The sequence below is a fragment of the Haliaeetus leucocephalus genome, unplaced genomic scaffold, assembly GCF_000737465.1.
Source record: "Haliaeetus leucocephalus isolate CR32 unplaced genomic scaffold, Haliaeetus_leucocephalus-4.0 Scaffold556, whole genome shotgun sequence".
Taxonomy (NCBI): Eukaryota; Metazoa; Chordata; class Aves; order Accipitriformes; family Accipitridae; genus Haliaeetus; species Haliaeetus leucocephalus.
In genome coordinates, this window is record NW_010972992.1 from 3,801,813 (window position 1) to 3,817,830 (window position 16,018).

A 16,018-nucleotide genomic window follows, 5' to 3' on the forward strand; every position below is an offset into this window, starting at 1 on the left:
CGTTGCCGCTAGAGGCCCCGCGCCCGGCCCGGCGGCGGTGCCCGCCCTGCCCTGCCTCACCCCTCCCTCACTCCCGGCCTGTGGAGCGACGGCGGCGGGCTCGGGCCCGCCGGCTCCTGCCCGCCGGCTGTCGCGTCCCTCTGCGAGGGCGGCTGTGAGGAAATCCCCGCGCTGGGGTAGCCCGGCCGGCGGTGGTGGGGCCGCAGCCACAGGCTGTTCTCTTCGTCCGGAGGAGCTTCTCCTGGCTCCCGGCCGCGGGGAAGCCCTGAAGCCACCTCAGGCTGTAATCTCGGTGGATCTTTGTGAACCGCGTGGGGGATGTTTGGGGAAGAAGGAGTTGGAAGTTTTGGTGTCTTGTGTCGTTGTGGGCCCTTCCGTCAAGCTCGGTTTGGGCTTATTTAACCAGAAAACCGTGGGGGTCAAGCCTCTAAAATATATTCCACATGCAGAAAGACTCAAGAGAAAGTTTGGTTACGTGTTTTGATAGTAAACATCCTGTTGCAATGGTTGGCGTTGCTATAAGTAGACTTCCCATCTCTAAATATCTACAGGAGAATGTAACACTTGCCAGGCCCCGAGTGCTGAGTCTTCCTTGTGTTGGCATAACACTAGAATTTCTGTGGAGAAACTTGGATGGAAGTGTTCAAGGAGGAGTCAGATATGATAACGATATAATCATGGGAATGATTGTGCCTACTTACTATAGGGTAATTGTAAACCCAAATCTGGCCCTGCTATTTTTCAGCTATTGCACGACCCTTGATTTAGAGTTAGATTGCCATGGGGTTGGGCACCTGACCTACTGGAGCATATTTTGGTATTTGAGGAACTAGAGAGCAAATGGGCTGGGGATCAAGATATTATGTGGTGATACAGTTTTGTCACAGGGTTGTAAGGCCTAAGGAATATAGTCATTGCTTGTAACTTTATGCTCTACTGGCACAGCATCCTTGCAGGCAATAGGATGTGTGTTTTGGAAACAGGCAGCGTTAAGAAAGAAGCTCAGATATTTCAGTAACTGAAAGCAGTAAAAAAAAGTGTCTCTCTGAAGAACTTACAGGACTTGATGACCCCGAGCCCCAACATACCACCATCATGTCGGGCACTGTGTCCATTCTCCAACAATTTGCCAACGGCTTGAAGAGTCGCAGTGAGGAGACAAGGGCGAAAGCTGCCAAGGACTTGCAGCATTATGTCACCATGGAGCTCCGTGAAGTAAGTGCTGCAAATGAGATAATTTATCCTTGTTTATTGTATGAGTGTAGGGCATGGGCTGGGTACTTTGTGGATGGAGATTTCTGGAATATGGAAGCTGGTCTTAGAGAGAAGGTGGAGCGTAGCCCCAGCGTGTAGGAGAGGTGGGTGAGTTGGTGACACAGATGGGTGGTCAAACACCAGGATAAGTAAACTTGACACGTCTAGGGCACAAAGAAGACATACTGTTTTGTGTTTGTAATGTACAGTTGATTTAACTTCTTTCTGTTTAAGTGACCTAAGAATAGTTGTCTTTATGGAGGTTTTGGGGGCAGGAAGGAGGGAAAGAATGCTGAAAACTGAATTTAACTTTTTGCTTTTACAGATGAGTCAGGAAGAATCTACCAGGTTTTATGATCAGCTGAACCATCACATATTTGAGCTGGTCTCTAGCTCTGATGCAAATGAAAGGAAAGGTGGCATTCTGGCTATAGGTGAGTGAAAGTGCTTAATGCCTCTGGTGAGTTTCCTCTTCATGCATCTATCTTTAGGGACAGATTTTCTAAAGGAATGAGCTTTTATAATCGCGGCCTTGTGGTGTCTGACTGCTCAGTACGCTGGGTGCGTGCTCCTTGCTCAGCTCTGAAAATGTGTCTGTAAGTGTCAGCATGGACGCTGCTGAGTGCTGAGAGTGGCTGAAAACCTGGTGCTTAATGGGCCCTGAGCTCTTCTGGGAGTTGAGCATCAAATATGAGTGCTGAGCATGTGAAAATTCTGTTCCTGAGCTCAGCTGAGAACAGTTTGGGCATGTCCATTTATATGTGTCAGGGTGGGCTGACTTTCTCAACTCTCTTCTGACTGAGGAGATTGATTCTTGTTATTTAAATTTACCTGGCTCAATAACAGCAGCTTCCATCCCTGGGACAGCATCACATAGCTTCTGCTTTGATTTTGATCAGCTGCTCCATCAGTTGCTCTGGTTGTGCTTTTGCTGTGGCATAGCAGAGCTGCCTGCATCTTGACTCTTAGGGAAATCAACTTGCATAAATACTTTGCCTTCCAAGCAAGTAGCCTGTATTGTAGCAGTTACTTCTTTAATAACCAAATAGGAGGTCCTTATGGTTTAGGCTCACAGACATAATAATCCAATCCCAACGTGTTTGAAGAAAGCGGAAGTCCCTTAGCTCAAGAAATCTTTGTTGACAACATCTGATTTTAAGCTGACAGTATCACTTTAAAATTGTTTCTGTGAATTTAGTGCTGTTGAAAGGTGCTGGCTTGACAACCCTGGACACTGATGGCCTCTTTATCTACAGAGCAGGTACAACCCAGGCACTGGCACTGAAAGTTTCTGCCACACTGCCGCCTGCCAATATGCCTCCACCTTGGCCAGGAGAGACCATCTCTAGAGCTCAGGGGGAGAGCAATTTCCTTGGTCCATTCAGTCTTTGACTTCTCTACTGAGGCGGACCAGCCATAGTAGTTGCATGTGAATGGATGTCTTTCTATTGGGAATGGGTCTGTGATCCCAGGGCGGATTTTTTTTTTCTCTTTTTAAACTAAAAATGGGGAAAAATCTATGAAGATACTGGATGCATTTTCCTGCCCACTTAACAAGTTCAGGCTCAAAAGAATGGCAGCCCTTTCCTACTGCTTGATTTTTTTGTATTTTTTTCTGTGGATTTGCAGTTTAGGAGGAGTTAATGGGAATCTAAGGAATGGATAGGGAATACTAACTCTCATCCAGGCATAACCTACTGTCTGCCTCACGGACTCTTAGGGAGAACCTACAGCATTGCTCCCTTTCTCTACAGCAAGCCTTATCGGTGTTGAAGGAGGTAACGCCACCCGTATTGGCAGGTTTGCCAACTACCTGAGGAACCTCTTGCCATCCAATGACCCTGTTGTAATGGAGATGGCCTCCAAGGCTATCGGGCGGCTTGCAATGGCTGGTGACACCTTTACAGCTGAGTATGTGGAGTTTGAGGTAAAACGAGCTCTGGAATGGCTGGGAGCTGACAGGAATGAAGGTCGAAGACATGCAGCTGTAAGTGATCCTTCTTTGTCTTCACCTGTCTTAGAATGGGATGGTTAGGATTAGTTAACAGTGGTAGGAAATGTGCACAAAGCTGCAGAAAAGCACTGATCAGGATCAGAATGGCTGCCAGTCTGAGAATCTGTGATGCTCTTGTGGCAGGCATAGTGCTGCCTCATTGCTTCTACATTAGCCCAGTGACTAAAAGAGATTGAGACACTATTGTCCTAGAAACTGTAAAAGTATGGAGCTGGAAACAGCTCAGGCTCACAGACATTAACATTCTAAATAAATGATACTACAGTCTAGAAATTATGAGGTTAGTCTATGGGTGCTGGTCCTCGCAGATTGTTACTGTTTTTCTCCCCACCTCCAGGTTCTTGTCCTGCGTGAGCTGGCAATCAGCGTGCCTACCTTCTTCTTCCAACAAGTGCAGCCGTTCTTTGACAATATATTTGTGGCTGTGTGGGATCCCAAACAGGCCATCCGAGAGGGAGCTGTTTCTGCCTTAAGAGCCTGCCTTATCCTCACCACTCAACGGGAGCCAAAAGAGATGCAGAAGCCCCAGTGGTACAGAGTAAGAAAATAACTTTGTTTTGAAGCAGCTCCTCATAGTGTAATGCAAATGATCAAATGCCACTTTTTAGAAGAGCTGTCTAAGAACCGGGGTTGCCTTTGTCAGTATGTCTGATTTTCAGTAGAAAACTGCCTCCCCTTGAAAGGGATGAAAAGATAATAGCTTACAAAATGAGTAGTTCCTTCATCTCAGTGTAAAAGTAAGCAGAGACTTAACTCCATCAAGAATCCGTTGCTCTATCTGCAGCTCATTTTCAGCTGTTGAGCTTGACCTAGTTTTACAGCCATGCAGTCATCTATCTATTGTCATCTCTTACTAGCAGATGGTTTTATTAGTGTAGATAAAACATGAGTGAAAAAGGTAAGGACTCTTTTGTCTGAACCTTAGCTTTGCTGCTGTTGTCACATGAATTCAAGCTTCATAATAGCAAATAAGGTTTGGACAGTGCCATCAAATGTTGTAACTTGGATTCTTTATAGTCAAATCTGTGATGCAGATATTGATGAAGTTTATATCGTGGCACAGTTGACTGGCTGTTTGATTAGAGCTGTTGAAAATGCTCTGCAGCAGAGTCCACAACTTTTGGGTGAATCTGAATTTTGTAGTGTTATACTCTGTTTTTACTCGGTTGAGGTTTGTGGCTACTCTTGGAAAATTACAGGACATCAGTAACTCTTGACTGGCAGTGCTACTTTATTTCCACAGGGTTTGTTTCTGCATGATTGCTGAGATTTTTTTAATTTTTTTTTTCCCCCCAAGCATACATATGAAGAGGCTGAGAAGGGCTTTGATGAGACTTTGGCCAAAGAGAAAGGAATGAACCGTGATGACCGAATCCATGGTGCCTTACTGATCCTCAATGAGCTAGTGAGAATCAGCAGTATGGAGGGAGAGGTGAGAAAATTAACAAGATGGGGATTGTGGCTCTTGGTTGCCAGATTGATTGACAATATGTAGCACCTCAGCAATCTGTGGAAATACCTTATTGTGTTTGAAATGGGGTTGTTGGGCTGAAAAGTCGTCTGAACATGGAGTCAGAACATTGATTATTACAAATTGAAGTGTGTCAGAGAAATAACAGCGACAAGTTTGGGCTGAGTAGGTATTAACCTCTGATGGAAAGTGCTATTAACTGGATTAATTACAATGAAAAAGATTATTGTATAGAATGAGGACTCTGTTGCATGTTTTGCTGGATTTTGCTTAGTTGATGTTTTACAGCCTTTTGGATATCAATTATACAGGGTGCTGCTCAGGAGATTTGGGTAGCACTATGTTGGGAATCTCTTACTCAGCTACTTTTTTTTAAAAACATGCTTTTCTACTTTGTCCAGCGCCTTAGAGAGGAGATGGAAGAGATCACTCAGCAGCAGCTTGTGCATGACAAGTACTGCAAAGACCTGATGGGCTTCAGTACCAAACCTCGCCACATCACGCCCTTCACTAGCTTCCAGTCTCTTCAGCCCTCTCAGTCAAATGCTTTGGCTGGTCTTCTGGGGTACAGTGCCCACCAAGGAATTATGGGTTTCGCAACCTCACCTGTCCCAGCAAAGTCTACATTGGTAGAAAGTCGATGCTGCAGGGATCTAATGGAAGAGAAGTTTGATCAAGTAAGAGGTCTTCAGCTTGTCTACCGACATTCACAACACCAGTTCTTATAGAGCAATTGTCCTTCAGGTCCTTACTTAGCAGGCAATACTGCCTAGTATTGAATTGAGGCATGAAAACTCATTAATTATGTGTATTCTGGCTTTGTCACTGTCTCTCTTAGAGCAAGTGATTTACTTTCTTTGGAAGCAGTCTTAATTATCCATCTTTCTGATGGACTCTGAAGCCAAATGTCAGTAGAATGCCTTAAAGCACCCAGGTAATAAACATTTGGGCATTACTGCCAATGGCCAACCTTCAAAGCCCAATTTGTCTCCTTTCAGGTGTGCCAGTGGGTTCTCAAGTGCAGAACCAGCAAAAATTCTTTGATCCAGATGACGGTTCTCAATCTGCTACCACGGTTGGCGGCTTTCCGTCCTTCAGCATTCACAGGTGACAAGACAGATGGTTGGATGTTAGAAATGTTGCTGAAATTGAGCTGGAAGTTATCTAGCTGTCTTTGGTCCAGATGAGCTTGTGCAGGCAATGCAGCAGTACAAATGTGCTTGTAAGATGAGCAAATTCCTCTGTGGGAGGACAGTCTTTTTTCTTCCCTGAATAAGTGTGACTTTATCTGATGCCAAAATGTTGCTCTGATGAAGAAAATGGAATGAAAGCTATTGTCTGAATTCTGTGATCAATACCATAGGAGATAGAACATCCCTTTTGTTTTTTTTCCTCAGTGTGTCAGAGCTGGGATTGAACTCTGCTCTCTTGCTCCCACTCAATGTATCCCAAATATTACCAGCAGACTTGTCTTCCTTTTTCTCTGTTGTATGTGCCAGGAAATATCAAGTAAAAATGGGAAATACCTGCCAGCTTTAAGGCAGTTCAATTGATTTATCAAGCAAGTTTAGGAGAGCATCAGAGTTGGAGGCAAGTCACCAAGCTGCTCTAAGTGGGTTGGAACAAACTTTGTGTTATTATTCTAAATTTCCAATCAATCACTATAAAAACAAGACACTTGGATCTTACTTGCGTATAGAACCTTTGCAATGTTGGTTTTTTTTCCCTCAAAGTTCTTTCATTTTGGTGATTTTTTTTTTTTTTAAATTTTATTTTTTTAAAAAGCCTTCTGGGCTTTGAAAATTTTATTATATGGTGACATGTATTTGCCACTGCTCATGTCAGCAAACTTTATATGGCTATGTCTGTTCCCTAGTTTTATACTTGTAAAGGTTTAGTTGCAAATGTAATGCAACTGTATCAACCTAAATGAGTTCCAATATCTGTGTTGTTTTTTCTTGTGGGCAGCTGATCAGTATCTTCCAGACACCATGAATCATGTTCTCAGCTGTGTGAAGAAGGAGAAGGAGCGAACAGCAGCCTTCCAGGCCTTGGGTTTGCTTTCTGTGGCTGTAAGGTCTGAGTTTCAAGCTTACCTGCCAAAAGTCCTTGAAATCATAAAAGCAGCTCTTCCACCAAAGGACTTTGCCCACAAGTAAGTATGTGAAGGTTGGAGGTAGAAACTGAAACACCTGTTCTTCGTATAATTTTTCTGATGTGGGATCAAACTATTGTATTGAAATCAGAGGTAGTTCTGTAAGACTGGTAACACAGAAGTGGGATAAGGTAAGATGTTTGAAAAATAAGAGCTCCTCTTAATTAACTTTTATGTGGTCCCTTTCCAGGAGGCAGAAGTCTGTGCAGGTTGATGCCACAGTTTTCACCTGCATTAGTATGCTGGCACGAGCCATGGGACCTAGTATCCAGCAGGACATCAAAGAGCTTTTGGAACCTATGTTGGCTGTGGGCCTGAGGTATGTACAAGGCACACGAGCATATTTTTCTGTTAGCCACTGGATGGCATTGTTGGCTATGCCGATGAGACCTTGAAAGTCTTCAGATTGAGAAGGAAGATTAGTGCTTTTAAATGATGTTTCAGAAGATCAGTATAGCTCTTTCAGAAGAATAATATGTTTGAACTGTTAATGTGTCAAGTTACTTAAGAGCGTTGGTCTCTGTGTAGAGAAATGTTTTTGTAGAACGACTAGTGAATTCAAAAGCAATCTCCTTTTACTTTCCACTATTCAAACACATTTGGCAACAGCCTGCAATAATTTAGAAAGCCTCTGAAGGCCAGCAGCTTTCTGCCTGTCATGGTTTAACCCCAGCCAGGAACTAAGCACCACACGGCCGCTTGCTCACTTCCCCAGCCACCCAGTGGGATGGGGGAGAGAATTGGAAAAAAAAAAATGGTAAAACTCATGGGTTGAGATAAGAACAATTTAATAGGACAGAAAGGAAGAAAATAATAATGATAATAGTAACAATAATAAAATGACAATAATAATAAAATAATTGGAATATACAAAACAAGTGATGCACAATGCAATTGCTCACCACTCACTGACTGATGCCCAGTTAGTTCCCGAGCTGCAATTCCTGCCCCCTCCCAGGCCAACTCCTCCCAGTTTATATACTGGACATGACATCACATGGCCAGTTTGGGTCAGCTGTCCTGGCTGTGCCCCCTCCCAAGTTCTTGTGCCCCCTCCCAAGTTCTTGTGCCCCCTCCCAAGTTCTTGTGCCCCCTCCCAAGTTCTTGTGCCCTTCCAGCCTTCTTGCTGGCTGGGCATGAGAAGCTGAAAAATCCTTGACTTAGTCTAAACACTACGTAGCAACAACTGAAAACATCAGTGTGTTATCAACATTCTTGTTATACTGAACCCAAAACATAACACTATACCAGCTACTAGGAAGAAAATTAACTCTATCCCAGCTGAAACCAGGACACTGCCATATCAAATTGACAGGGAAGGAGAATTGAAGCACTCAGTATTTTCTCCTGGCTTCTTTCACCTTTGGAGCTGACAGTTCCCATTGGAAATTTCCTAGCTCATGAAGCTGTTAGTATGGGAGGGTACAGAGAAAGTATCCAGGCAGCACAAAGCTGTTTAGATTAGATTAATGTTACCATCTGGAAGTTAATTTAGTTGCCTTTGTGTCTAAAAAGAACAAGAATAAGGAATCACTTAGATTTGTAACAGTATTCTAGTAATATCGCCTAATGTAGCAATGTGTGCTGCAGTCGGGCAGTTTGCTCGCCAAGTTCATACAATAAGGTCATCTCATGTGCCTGAGTTCACACAAGGACCCCTGTGCTCTGTTGGCAGGTGTTGCTGTGATGTGTGTGAATGCCTGCAATTATCTTCTGATCTGCAAAGGCATAAACAAAAGGGTGAAATATGCACCTCATATTGTTTGTGTTCTAATGACTATCTGCCTGCTTTTTGCCCTCAGCCCTGCTCTAACAGCTGTGCTGTACGACTTGAGTCGTCAGATCCCTCAGCTAAAGAAGGATATCCAGGATGGGCTGCTGAAAATGCTCTCCCTTGTTCTAATGCACAAGCCTCTGCGACATCCAGGCATGCCAAAGGGCCTTGCCCACCAGCTTGCCTCCCCTAGCCTCACCAACATCCCGGAGGCCAGTGACGTGGGTAGCATCACCCTTGCCCTTCGTACACTGGGTAGCTTTGAGTTTGAAGGTAAGATGAAATAAGGAAGCAGGGGGCCAAGGGGTATGGGATATTGAACACTACTGCATTGGAGTAGAGTACCAGTAGGAGGAAAACTCTGAGAGCACTTTCTTTAAACGCTTCTTCCCTGGAAAGACCAGTAATTGAGGTGTAAACCTGTGTTAAACTCCCCATCTTCTTCTTTCTAGGCCACTCTCTGACTCAGTTTGTTCGGCACTGTGCAGACCACTTTCTGAACAGTGAACACAAGGAGATCCGGATGGAAGCAGCCCGCACTTGCTCTCGCTTGCTCACACCTTCCATCCACTTGATCAGTGGTCATGCCCATGTGGTCAGTCAGACGGCAGTGCAGGTTGTGGCTGATGTTCTCAGCAAACTGCTTGTTGTTGGAATAACCGACCCAGGTTAGTGTGGGGTTCAGAGAAAAGGGTTCTCCTACCACATATTAATTTTAGCACATAAGCAGGTTGTGATATTATGGTTGTGGTAGAATTTGCATGTATTCACCACTAACTTAAGATGTCATTCTTTACAAATTAAAAAGGTCTCCTAATCTCTCTTCCCAGATCTTGATTTTTGAGGTTTTAATAGAACATTAGTGTAAAATGCTCAAATTGTGCCCTTGGTAATCCTTTGAACTAGGTAGAGCCCTGAGACTTCTTTTGCTGTTGTTGTGTGTTGTGGCCTTCAACTTTGTAGTTTGGGAAGGAGTTGGTCCCTTCTGTTGAATCTTCCTACTTGATTTTTTTATTCTTTCAGTTGCAATATGGTAACCTGAGATGAGTTCATTTTCTGCACACTGCCTCCAGATGTGCCACTTGTAGGTGCAAAAGGTTGGCATTGTACTGATCTGGGTATTGGGGCAGTACTGAGCAGCACTGATTCTGTTGGGCTGACCTACCCTGTTTCTCATGTGTAAAACAGTGACGTAGTGTCTCACGCTGGGGAAGCTCTCAGCATTTCCCTGAGGTTGTGAAGAATTTTTGAGGCCAGTTTGTGAATAAGGAGTTTACTGCATTTAAAGAGAAACAAATGTGTTCTTGCAGACCCTGATATACGTTTCTGTGTGTTGGCTTCTCTGGATGAGCGATTTGATGCTCACCTTGCCCAGGCGGAAAATTTGCAAGCTCTTTTTGTGGCCCTGAATGATCAAGTCTTTGAAATCCGAGAGCTGGCCATCTGTACTGTGGGTCGCCTGAGCAGCATGAACCCTGCTTTTGTCATGCCTTTCCTGCGCAAGATGTTAATCCAGGTAATGAAGAGGAATGCCTGCAGTGAAAATAGGGTAGTTGGTATTGACACTAAGATGGTGTTAAAGCACTGGGCTATCTAGCTGTAATGAATGTACAGGAGAATGGAGTAATATCTCCTTTTTGGAAAATATTTATTACCCAGCTTAGTAGGTTTCAGGAAGCCTTTTGAGGGATAGATGTTTGGACTGAAGCTAAATGGATGTATTAGCAGTCATTATTTCACCCCACATTCATCATGCTGAGTGCTTTCCATCTGTATTGAGGAAGAATGTTCTGTGCTTCTTTTAGGTGAATGGATGGCACCACTTCATAAACGTAGATGGTTTTGGAGCCATCTATTCAGTTTTATGCTAATTAATTTTAGCTTCATTTAGACATAAATAACTGGATGTAGAGTAGATGTAGAACACCCTTTACAAGTGCTGAGCTTGTTTTTTCTTTTTGCTGTCATTGAACAGGAGAGGAGGAAATCCAAAGAATTTTTGCCTACCTTTATTTTTCCTCTTCTCATGCTTCCATTGTCTTTTCTGCAGATTCTAACGGAGCTGGAACACAGTGGTGTTGGCAGGATTAAAGAGCAAAGTGCCAGGATGTTGGGTCATCTGGTTTCTAACGCTCCACGCCTCATTCGTCCATATATGGAGCCTATCCTTAAGGTAGAGTCTCTGTATTTTCCTAGTGACTTTGGAGTGAGATGATACATGGATACATGGCCCTCAGGAGCTGCAGTCCTTTTGCTCCGTCATAGCAGGGAAAAGTGAGATTGGTGTGGATGTTACACACAGTAATACGTGTATGTGACAGTGTAGCCTAACTTGATTCTGGATTTGCATAAAGTTTGTGAAATAGAAGTTTCATTTAATGTTGAAATGCTCACCATGATGCAAGTTGAGCCTCTGTGGAATCTATTTCAGATGTAAGCGAAAGGAAAGATAATTTTGAGTACTGTATGTACAGCAAGGAGTCTTTTAAACACACTGTAATTTGTTCCTCTGTCACCTACCAGGCACTGATTGTGAAACTGAAAGATCCTGATCCAGATCCAAATCCAGGGGTGATTAACAATGTCCTAGCTACCATAGGGGAGCTTGCACAGGTAAGGATACTGCAGGTACTTCTTTGTCAAGCTTGTCAGTTGTTAAACTTTTGGCAATGCTAGATGAAGGACTTTGATTTTTGTCTTTCAATAGGTCAGTGGGCTGGAAATGAGGAAGTGGGTGGATGAGCTCTTCATTATAATTATGGACATGCTACAGGACTCCTCCCTGCTGGCTAAAAGACAAGTGAGTGTTTGACAACTGCACTAAACTTGCCATCTGCTGTGACCAAAGCTGTAACAGAATATCTATGTGTTCCATCATAGCTGCTAAAATGAACTTTTAAATCACTTGAGTCTCTCGTGGAGTGTATAGTCACACTTGTGGCACCCAGGTGAGGGATTGCAGTGCCTGTCTGTTGTGACATTATACAGAGGTGTTAAAGGAAAAGAAGAAGAAAGGGAAAAAAAAAAAGGAAGCAGTTTTTATTGGAAGGCTTGGACTCACTGAACTGAATGCCTATATGAATTGTATCTCTGACTGAGGGCAATTACAGGAGTCAGAGTCTTAACAAATTGTTGATTATCACTTTCTTTGCTATTGCTTATTAAAAACCACTCTTTATAGAGGCTTTCAAACCATGGACTGTGGTTTGCAGTGTCATGCTAGAATGCTCAAAAAAACTTTATAGAGTTGAGTGACTGATGGATTAGGAGACATAATAAATTCCGGGGTCAAAACTAATCTTCTCTGGGCTTGATCTTTCCAGGTGGCTCTTTGGACACTGGGACAGCTTGTGGCCAGCACTGGTTATGTGGTGGAACCATACAGGAAGTACCCAACTTTGCTGGAGGTGCTTCTGAACTTCCTGAAGACTGAGCAGAACCAGGGCACCCGTAGAGAGGTATGAACATGAAGCTATTACACAACCATTTCTAAAAGTTTTTGGGGGGGAGAGAGAGCTGTCAAATGTGTCTGCATAGATTCAGGGTGGGGAGGGAGGTGAAATACAATTGTTGTGGCTGACAGAAGTACAGTAAGCAGATTTAAGAGGTGAAAGTGTTGAGTCAGTGAAATGGCCTCCAGCAGTTGAAAGGAAAGCACTGATGTTTTTTCCAGTTAGTCAATTTAGTTCCAGATCTTTTCCCGTTAATCCTCAGGACCTTTCCAAACTTGCAGGTTCATGGGTTGACTTCTGCCTTGATTATGAAGTTCTGATGAATTTTGGTTTTGTTTCTGTCTTATCAGGCTATTCGTGTGTTAGGGTTGTTGGGTGCTTTGGACCCTTACAAACACAAAGTGAACATTGGCATGATTGATCAGTCACGAGATGCTTCAGCCGTCAGCCTCTCGGAGTCCAAATCCAGCCAGGATTCTTGTAAGCATCTGAATTTATTTCAAGTGAATAGCTTCATGACCTACAAACAGGTCTTGATTTTTTTGTTTGTTTTGTTTTTGTTGTTGTTCTGCTTTGTTGTTACCAGTTTGTCTCCTCTTATTAATAAATTATTAGTGTACATGTTTTCACCTAATACTTGGGTGCTCCTGAACTGGTATTCAAGACCATTTAATATGTAGCTTGTGACACTGCCTTCTTTCTCCTAGCGGACTACAGTACCAGTGAGATGTTGGTGAACATGGGAAACCTCCCTCTGGATGAGTTCTATCCAGCTGTCTCTATGGTGGCATTGATGAGAATTTTCCGAGACCAATCCTTGTCCCAACACCACACTATGGTAGTTCAGGCTATCACCTTTATTTTCAAATCTCTTGGGCTGAAGTGTGTGCAATTCCTGCCCCAGGTCATGCCAACGTTCCTTAATGTAATACGGGTTTGTGATGGTGCCATCAGAGAGGTGAGTGTACTAGGGACCACTACTTCTTCCTTCCTGTTCCACTGCCCTAAAATAAGAATCCATTTTTTAAAAGAGAATGCAACTGGCTTTGGGCATTGCTATGCTGTGTGTTGCTGCCAAGCATGCTGCAGAAGTGAAGTTCAGCTTTGCTTTTTCTCTCCTGTAAGCATTTGGTAGAATATCCAGTGGAAACAATTTTTCTGCTTCTTACTGAAACAGCTGCTTCTGAGCATAATCTTTAGAAGGCCAATATTTGATTCTGGTTTTTTATCAAGCTGGTCTTGTTCAGGAAAACAGCCTGTGCAGCTTCCAGAGCTTTCAGTGATCTCTGCATTAATGTACTGTTGCAAACAGTATTATTAAATAATAGAGGTAGATTCTTTAAATTTCTGATGCAACCATGTACTTTGCCTCATCAAGGAAAATTCAATTTGCTACAGTCTGCTAACATTCAGAGCAGTGTGGGTGGTGATTTCATGGCAATGCTTTCTCTTCCTTCCCACTTAAGTTACAGTTTTAGAAGGAAACGAGAATTGCGTGAAGATAATAATGGGCTTAAGGTTCATCTAACCAGAGATGGCTGCTGTTTGCTGAGCCTTTTCCTCAGACAGCTGAAAATAATCTCTGGGGTGGGATGGGCAGTTTGCACTAGTTATTGGTACTGTGTTTTATAGGTGGGATGGGTGCTCCCTTAGCAGAATCCCAACCCTGCTATAGAACCACTGTTTTCTCCCAGACTGAACTACTACTCAGATTGGAAGGAAAACATCTCACACGCCTGGGTTGGCCGAACTCCTAGACCTGACTGATCTAACTTGCTTGAAAGCTATGCAGTTGTGCACACTCTGTTTAAAAATTTTCAGGTAAAAGAAGATGGTGAAAGTGTACTGGGGAGAAGAGCTGAGGTGGGTACGCGTGACACTAAGGCTTAATGGAGGCAGGTCCTTGTCCTATATGTAAGCATCTTCTCACAACACCAAAAAAAGGCACAGTACAGGAGCTCAGGGTTCATTTTTGGTAAATGTAGGTGTACTGCTCTCACTAAAGTAGCTGATATTACTTCTTACTTAGTTTTCACAAAGATCGGTTATCTATCTTTCTGAGCTCCACTTTGTATTTTGTCACTATAGTCTTCAAATTCTGCATGAAGAATTGAAATTTAATATATGATAACTTACATTTCCTTATTTTCCTAGAGGAAAAAAGACTACATTTATTTCACGGACAAAGCAGTTTAACCCACATTATTTCATAACAGTCTCAAAAGTAAATTCATTGTCATGAGTGAATGCGTAAGACTGTATTGGGGCAAAAGGATTTGCAAAACTGTCATAGTATATCCGAGTAAAATTGTCTCAGTCAAAATTCTTCTATGGTACAATCAACCATCTTTCAAAAAAATGTAATATTTCTGGCAAGGACCAAACTCTCTTCCCCAGTAACTTTTCACCAATATATCTTGGTGGGGATGGGAAAGAGTACAGAAAGAGTATCTTAAAATGTGTGGCAGTTTGGTTTACAGGCAGGGGGAAAGATTAGGGGCTAAATTTTTGGAAGCATCCTTCAAACCTAAATTACAAAGCTCTGTAGTTTAGGTTTGTGCTTGCAGGTCTGTTTTGTCACTTTATAAATCTGCTGACACATTATAAACCCCTATTTGTATGCTTGACTGTCTAAGGCTTTGAGCTTGTAAAACTTTTGATCCAAATTGGGGAGGAACCAACCAAAAACCCAAAACTACTCCCACCCCCACCACCCAAAACCCCAAACCACTGAGCTGAAGCAGCCAAGAATTTAGCCCCAGTTTTTGAGCATATAGGAGCTATGCATGCTATTTGTTTGGTAAATGAGCTTGCAATTGGCCTGTGAAACGTCGTTCACCCAGTGTTGCTTTGATGTTTGAATAAGCTACATTGATCATTACACGTTTCTTCTTTCCAGTTCCTGTTCCAGCAGCTAGGGATGTTGGTGTCCTTTGTGAGAAGTCATATTCGGCCCTATATGGATGAAATTGTCACACTGATGAGAGTGAGTACAATCTTTAAGCCAGGATTTTACTGTCAGAAAAGGTGGATAGTGTTTCTGTCATTATCAAATGTATCAATTACTTTGTAAATTCATATGAAGTGCAGAATTCCATGCATTTGAAGTAATAATTGTATTTTGCAATAACATGTATTTGAAACAATAATATACATTATTGCTAGTAACTGCAATAAGAGTAGCTCCTAGATTCTGCTAAGTGCCTGAGTTCTTTTGAGTGCTTGGATTTTGTGCACTTATTACTGTCAGAAACATAGTTTTAGCAAGAGGTGTTTGGAGTTCATAAATAGGTGGCATTTCACTTCATTTTCACTTACTGTTTGCAAACACTTAGAAGGATTAGGAAAAATCAGTTGCCTAGAGGTTGTTTTTAACAGCTATATACTGAAGGCACAGAGTGTTTTAAAAACAGACCAAAACTGCCAATTTATATTAGTCTATAAGGGAGGTGTAGTCCCTCCCTGCAATCTTGAATTCATCTAGCGACTGTCTCCTACAGTTTGCTTTTTTTGTAACTGGTATAGCTCAGTTGAAGAACTGTTGAATTTCTGCCTCCCCCCCTCCTTTTTTCTTCTGTAGGACTTCTGGGTCATGAACAACTCCATACAGAGCACAATTATCCTACTTATTGAGCAAATTGTGGTAGCTCTAGGAGGCGAATTCAAACTTTATCTGCCTCAGCTCATTCCTCACATGTTACGGGTCTTCATGCATGACAGTAGTCAGAGTCGCATTGTCTCTGTCAAGGTGAGTGGGAAGCTACAGCAGCTGGGTTGATTTGGGTAGTGCCAAGGCAGTTGCGTGCCCAATGTGCAATGCTCCAGCAGGGCTTCTTGCTTGTGTGTCGCAAGCAAATAGGATAGGTGCTGTTCAGCAGTGGCTTAGTGTGAAATGATG

General features: G+C 42.9%; 1 protein-coding gene across 1 annotated transcript in view; it reads left to right on the forward strand.

Annotated features, from left to right (window-relative positions):
- Positions 1-16,018, forward strand: part of MTOR (mechanistic target of rapamycin (serine/threonine kinase)) — a 68,308-nt gene that overhangs the window by 103 nt on the left and 52,187 nt on the right. The window contains exons 2-21 of the mRNA XM_010577323.1: positions 1,052-1,215; positions 1,580-1,688; positions 3,009-3,241; positions 3,606-3,806; positions 4,566-4,700; positions 5,141-5,416; positions 5,738-5,846; positions 6,708-6,894; positions 7,085-7,213; positions 8,697-8,941; positions 9,121-9,336; positions 9,979-10,184; positions 10,719-10,841; positions 11,192-11,281; positions 11,376-11,468; positions 11,992-12,126; positions 12,471-12,600; positions 12,828-13,078; positions 15,020-15,106; positions 15,701-15,868. Coding sequence (XP_010575625.1) covers positions 1,096-1,215; positions 1,580-1,688; positions 3,009-3,241; positions 3,606-3,806; positions 4,566-4,700; positions 5,141-5,416; positions 5,738-5,846; positions 6,708-6,894; positions 7,085-7,213; positions 8,697-8,941; positions 9,121-9,336; positions 9,979-10,184; positions 10,719-10,841; positions 11,192-11,281; positions 11,376-11,468; positions 11,992-12,126; positions 12,471-12,600; positions 12,828-13,078; positions 15,020-15,106; positions 15,701-15,868 — 3,243 coding nt within the window. The 5' untranslated portion in view covers positions 1,052-1,095. The remainder of the gene's footprint in view (positions 1-1,051; positions 1,216-1,579; positions 1,689-3,008; positions 3,242-3,605; positions 3,807-4,565; positions 4,701-5,140; positions 5,417-5,737; positions 5,847-6,707; positions 6,895-7,084; positions 7,214-8,696; positions 8,942-9,120; positions 9,337-9,978; positions 10,185-10,718; positions 10,842-11,191; positions 11,282-11,375; positions 11,469-11,991; positions 12,127-12,470; positions 12,601-12,827; positions 13,079-15,019; positions 15,107-15,700; positions 15,869-16,018) is intronic.